The 6031-nt window shown below is 44.3% G+C and overlaps 1 protein-coding gene across 1 annotated transcript; it reads left to right on the top strand.

The window, feature by feature from the left end:
- Window positions 1-2592: 2592 nt before the first annotated feature.
- LOC132296543 (uncharacterized) lies at window positions 2593-4275 on the top strand. Its single transcript, XM_059794735.1, has 2 exons — window positions 2593-2736; window positions 3958-4275. Exons 1-2 carry the CDS (start codon window positions 2593-2595, stop codon window positions 4273-4275), a joined length of 462 nt encoding a protein of 153 aa, XP_059650718.1.
- The last annotated feature ends 1756 nt before the right edge of the window (window positions 4276-6031 follow it).

Here is a 6031-nt window from a genome sequence, read left to right as displayed (position 1 = left end):
CAGCCACAGCGTCAGACCTCGTGGAAATCTGAGAAGAGACCTAGGGAGGAAGAGCTGGTTACTCCATTGAAAGTCACCTTAGCAAGGCTGTACCAAGAAAATAAAGATAAGTTCCGATCTCCTTTACCAATCAGATAGCCCCTCAAGCAGAGGGATCAATCTAAACATTGTGCATTCCATTCTGACTTTGGCCATCAGACTAATGAATGAAGGAACTTAAGGAGACAGGTAGAAATGCTGATAGCCAGAGGGGGAGTTCACAAGTTATATTCAAGGCCCAGCGGTGGAACAGAACTGACCGATGGAGCAAGTGAAGAGGAATCAGAAGTCAAACTCCCACAATACGTAACCAGTTCGAATAATCAATGCAATTCACGGTTGGCCTAAACCTACTGAGGAGTCAGATGAACTGCTTCGAACACATCTTCGCCAGGCACAAATGAAGAGGAGGATAGGCAGTGTAAACACTCTGCACCAACAGATCGCATCAACATAGATAAAGTTTGACAGGACAGATCTGTTACGTGTTCAGACCCCTCATGAGGATCCGTTAGTCATCAGTTTGATAGTGGCCGAATGTTTGGTACGCAGAGTTCTGATTGATCCTAGAAGTAATACGAACGTCATGCCGAGGGACACATTTGATCGGCTCGAGATCAAGCCAGACTGGCTCAAGTCTACTGGGAATCCTTTGCTAGGATTTGATGGAAAACGAGTGGAGCCCATCGGTATGGTGGAGGTAGCAGGGCATGCTGCAGAGAGGGTTCTGATGGAGACCTTTGTAGTTGTTGAGATTCATCCCTCTTACAACCTTCTGATGGGCAGAGGGTGGATCCACAGAGTTCAAGGTGTTCCTTCCACTCTGCACCAAGATGCCTGGGACCAGACGGAACCAGGGTGATTGACATTCACGGGGACCAGGTTGCAGCTAAGGAATGTTATTCAATAACGCTGAAGTATGCTGGAAAAGGGAAAGCACCCATTCGTTCGGCAAGCCCGAGATAGCAATTACAAGAGCCTCCCCCTAAGCAGAATGGGGAGGAGGAGCCAGTGGACTTGACTGAAGAACCCCTAGTTGATGTACAGATCGATCAGGTCCGACCAGAACGAACAACCAGAGCAGGGGAACGACTTGTTGAAGAGGAGAAACAAGAGTTAGTTGATTTCTTGTCTCAGAACGCTGATATATTTGCATGGAGCCACCTAGACATGCTTGGAATCAATCCTTCCGTATCCTGTCACTCCTTGAACGTCAATCCCAATGCAAGACCTGTAAAGCAGAAGCAGCGAAGGTTCACTCCAGAGCGTAACCGGATCATAGCCGATAAGGTTGATAGGCTGCTTGATGCGGGATTTATAAGAGAAGTGTACTATCCTGAGTGGTTGTCAAACATTGTTATTGTGCAGAAGAAGAATAGGAAATGGCGAGTGTGCATTGATTTCACCAATTTGAACAAAGCCTGTTCGAAGGATAGCTCTTCGCTGCCAAAAATTGATCAAATGGTGGATGCTACTACTGGGTATGAGCGTTTAACCTTTTTGGATGCTTATTCAGGTTAAAATCAGATCCCCATGGACTCTGCTGATTAAGAGAAAACTTTTTTCGTTACCGAGCGCGGGATCTATTGCTATAAAGTTATGCCGTTCGGACTGAAGAACGCCGGAGCAACTTACCAAAGGCTTATTAGCAAAATTTTCAAGGGTCAAATAGGGAAAACCGTGGAAGCTTACATTGATGACATGGTAGTAAAAAGTAAGAAGAAAGTTGACCATCTGAAACATCTACAAGACGTATTTGATGTGTTGAAACAATATGGAATGAAGCTCAATCCAACTAAGTGCTCATTCGGCGTAAGTTCTGGTCAATTCCTGGGACACGTGGTCAATTATAGAGGCATAGAAGCTAGTCCTACCCAAGTAGAAGCTCTGACTAAGAATGTCGAGCCGACGACAGTCAAAGAAGTGCAAACACTTACCAAACGGATCGCTGCATTGAGCTAGTTCATTTCTAAATTGTCAGATCGCTGCTAACCATTTTTTGACACAATACGAAGCCATGGGAGACAAGTTTGGGGGGATGAACAGCGTCGAGCATTAACTGGTCTGAAAGAATATATGTAGAACCTTCCGGTTCTGTCAGCTCCGGAACTAGGAGAGAAGCTATTTTTGTACCTCGGGGTATCCAGCATCGCGACAAGTGGCGTTCTGATCCGTTATAAAGAGGGGAAGCAATATCCAGTGTTTTATGTTAGCAAAATGATGACTGAGGCCGAACGACATTATTCAAAGGCCGAGCAGGTGATACTCTCGCTAATACATGCGAAAAGAAAGCTCAGGCATTATTTTGAATCCCATCATATCATCGTTCTAACCACTTTCCCTATCAGAATAATCCTACACAAGCCGGACCTCTCAGGAAGGATGATGAAGTGGGCCATAGAGTTAAGCTCATTTGACATAACGTATGAACCTAGAATGGTAGTTAAAGGGTAAGCAGTGGCAGATTTTTTACTAGAATGTGATTCAGAAGACATAGAGGAAGACCTTCGTGGTTGCTTGTGGAAACTTTTTGTCGATGGATCCTCAAATTAGATGGGGGCAAGCATTGGAGTCAAACTGCAAACACCAGAAGGCACATCCCTAAGTCAAGCACTCTGGCTTAAATTCAGAGCCACCAACAATGAAGCAGAGTATGAGGCACTGCTGGCAGGACTTAGGCTCGCCAAGGAGCTGAAGGTCAGGAATTTGACTGTCTTTAGTGACTCGTAGTTAATTGTTCGATAGGTGAATGGAGAATATGAAACCAAGGATGAAATGATGGAAGCATATCATTCTGCTGTTATGCGGGAAGCCAAAAACTTTGAAAAAATTGAATTCATCAAAATACCGAGAGAGCATAACGAAAATGCCGATCGGCTAGCATGTAGCACCTCGGGTTCTGGAGAAACATTGGCAAGGGTGATTCCAATAGGAAAACTAAACCAGCCATCCATTTTTGAAGAACCTGCGGGCCCAGATCCTTAGCAAGTGAATGTTATTCCATATGAGCCAAGTTGGATTGATCCGATCATAACTTACATCCGGGATGGTACTCTGCCTGAGCAAAGAGATGAGGCTAGGAAAATTAAATCAAATGTTGCAAAGTACGCCATAGTGCATAACCAGTTATACAAAAGGTCTTTTTCTGGGCCGTACTTAAAGTGCGTCACCCCCATAGAGACTTAGCAGATACTACGAGCTATTCATCAAGGTGTGTATGGAAATCATTTAGGGGAGAGGTCTTTAGCGCACAAAGCAATGACGCAAGGGTACTTCTGGCCAAACATGTCACGAGATACGGAAGAATTATCCAGAAGGTGCAATAAATGCCAAAGGTTCGGACCATTGATCCACCAATCACCTGAGGACTTGCACGTAATGGCCACACCATGGCCTTTCGCACAATGGGGGATGGATGTGGTTGGTCCTCTGCCAACTGCAAGAGCTTAGAACAAGTATGTATTGCTGGCAATAGATTACTTTACCAAATGGGTAGAAGTAGAGCCATATCCGAGCGTAACGCAAACTCATGTAAGACGCTTCATCTGGAGCAATATTATTTGCCATTTTGGTGTCCCGAGGTCAATTGTTATGGATAATGGGACTAATCTCGACAGCAAGCAAGTCAAAGAATTGCTGGAAAAATATAGAATTAACCAAAAATTGGCAACAGTAAGTCATCCCCAGGCCAATGGACAAGCAGAAATTACGAATAGAATAATTTTTGCTTGTATCAAGAAGAAGCTAGAAGACCATAGAGGGAAGTGGCTGGACGAACTCCCGAACGTCCTATGGGCTTACAGAACGACCCTTAGACGGCCGACCGGGGAAAGCCCATTCTTCATGGCATACGGAACCGAGGCGGTCATACCGGTTGAATATATGGTTCCGACTGTCTGAAGCTTAGCATGGAATCAGGAACAGAATGACAAAATGCTGAGATTTAACCTTGATATATTAGAGGAAAAAAGAGATGCTGCAGCAATAAGGCTTGCATCCTATCAGCAAACACTGGCTAACAGCCACAACAAAAGGGTGAAGCACAGAGATTTCGCACTTGGCGATCTGGTTCTGAAGAAGAAGGTAGGAATGGTTAAAAAGATGATGTCACCTTGGAAAAGACCATACAGAATTGCAGAGGTCATAGGGAAGGGGGCATATATGCTAGAGACCATGGCCGGAAGGCTGGTTAACAAGCCATGGAATGCTACATCTTTAAAAAGGTATTATATGTAGAAAGTTTAAAGTTCTAATTCTGGCATTACTTACTTTCAGTTGTATAGAATTTCGAAATTTATAAAAAGCTATCTTCTTTTAAAAAAAATATATCGAGTTTATGGAAATAGCAAAGTAAGTGACAGTTGGCACTATGAGCCGAACGCCAAAAACTTGCCAAAAAATAAAAGAGTGAAAGTGCCAAGTGGCATTCCAGCCGAGCGCCAACCACTCAGCAAAGTAAGTGGCAGCTGGCACTATGAGCCGAACGCCAAAAACTTGCCAAAAAATAAAAGAGTGAAAGTGGCAAGTGGCATTCTAGCCGAACGCCAACCACTCAGCAAAGTAAGTGGTAGCTGGCACTATGAGCCGAACGCCAAAAACTTGCCAAAAAAATAAAAGAGTGAAAGTGGCAAATGGCATTTTAGCCGAGTGTCAACCACTCAGCAAAGTAAGTGGCAGCTGGCACTATGAGCCGAACGGCAAAAACTTGCCAAAAAAATAATAATAATAATAAAAATGTGTGGCAAAGTGGTACATTAGCCGAATGCCAACCACTGACATACAGAGAAAAAATCATATCATATAGCATTAAATGGCAAGAGTTTAATCAAAAGTCAGCCATCTCATTAATAGTGAATTTTTAGAGTTACAAAAAATGAGGTATACAAACGACAAAAATACAAAAAGAAGGAGGTCGGTACATCAGAAAAGTTCTAACTAGAAGCATTTGCCCCGTCAGCTTCTTGATGGTGCTGAACAGCCCCCACATCACTGTTGGCTGTTCCGTCCTCACAAGGAGGAGAATCAAGCTGAATGACAAAATCATTCTGCTGAGTTCTATCCTCATTGGCATTAGGAGAGTCATTTTGCCGAGGCTCATCTTCAGCAGCAATAGCAGAGGGAGCCACGGTGGACAGAGGAAGAACGCCTAGAGGTTGAGCAGTAGAGGGAGTAGGGATGACCCTGGAAGAGGCGATCTCTTGGCATCATCAAATATGCCCTCAGTAGGGGTGGAGTCTGGATCGACATAAACACCTGGAGGGTCAATCTCCAGCTCTTTGTCAACCTCATCAGGGGTAGAACCGGTCTGATCTTCAGCTGGAACATGCTCAGTATAACCCTCTTGGAACCCCTGAGCATATCTGAGGGCCCCAACCCTGGAAAATCGAGCGTACAGATCCAACATACCACCATTTACCTTGTTGATGGTGCTAAGTAAAGCATCACGCTCGTCTAGAGCTCTTTTCTCAAAGGCCATTCGAGCAAATTGCTCATCACTCAGAAGGCGCTGAAGTTCTTCCTTCTCAGCCTTAAGAGATTCTCGCTCGGTATGCTAGACACACTTCTCAAGTTGCAGAGCGTCATTTCGTCCTGAAGGGAATCAGTCTCCTTTTTCAGAGCGTCCCTCTCCTTCTCAACTTTGTTGAGTTGAACTATCAGCCCGATATTCTGAGCACCTAAAGCATTGTTTTCCTTGTTAGCTGCACCAAGGTTATCAAAGAGCATATGAACCTTGGCATTTACCAGCTTAACCTGTTTTTGTATGGCCATCATCCCGTAGAGGGTCTGTAGAGATATACATGACAACTGATTAAGCTGAGCGGATGTTCAGAAGAAATCAAATGTAAAGACTAAGTAAAGATTCATTGACTGAGGGACAGAAGTTACCTCCATGGCAGATAAGGAGAACCGATTGAACACTTCCTTCTGAGACAGATCCTTGGCTACCTCAATATCCTTAGGAGTCCACATGCTCCTGTAGTATGCCATAGCG

This window comes from Cornus florida, unplaced genomic scaffold (genome assembly GCF_030987335.1).
Source record: "Cornus florida cultivar Cherokee Brave unplaced genomic scaffold, ASM3098733v1 CherokeeBrave_3.0.0_Hap2_Chr02, whole genome shotgun sequence".
NCBI lineage: Eukaryota > Viridiplantae > Streptophyta > Magnoliopsida > Cornales > Cornaceae > Cornus > Cornus florida.
Note: the sequence above shows the minus strand (reverse complement) of the source record. Positions and strands in the feature narration are given on the sequence as shown.

What these genes read in the sequence shown, in the direction of transcription:
- LOC132296543 (XM_059794735.1), top strand. Translation starts at nt 2,593, where the DNA reads ATGGGGGCAAGCATTGGAGTCAAACTGCAAACACCAGAAGGCACATCC. An exon ending in GGCTCGCCAAGGAGCTGAAG is followed by an intron (nt 2,737 to 3,957) that starts GTCAGGAATTTG and finishes GCATGGAATCAG; the next exon opens with GAACAGAATGACAAAATGCT.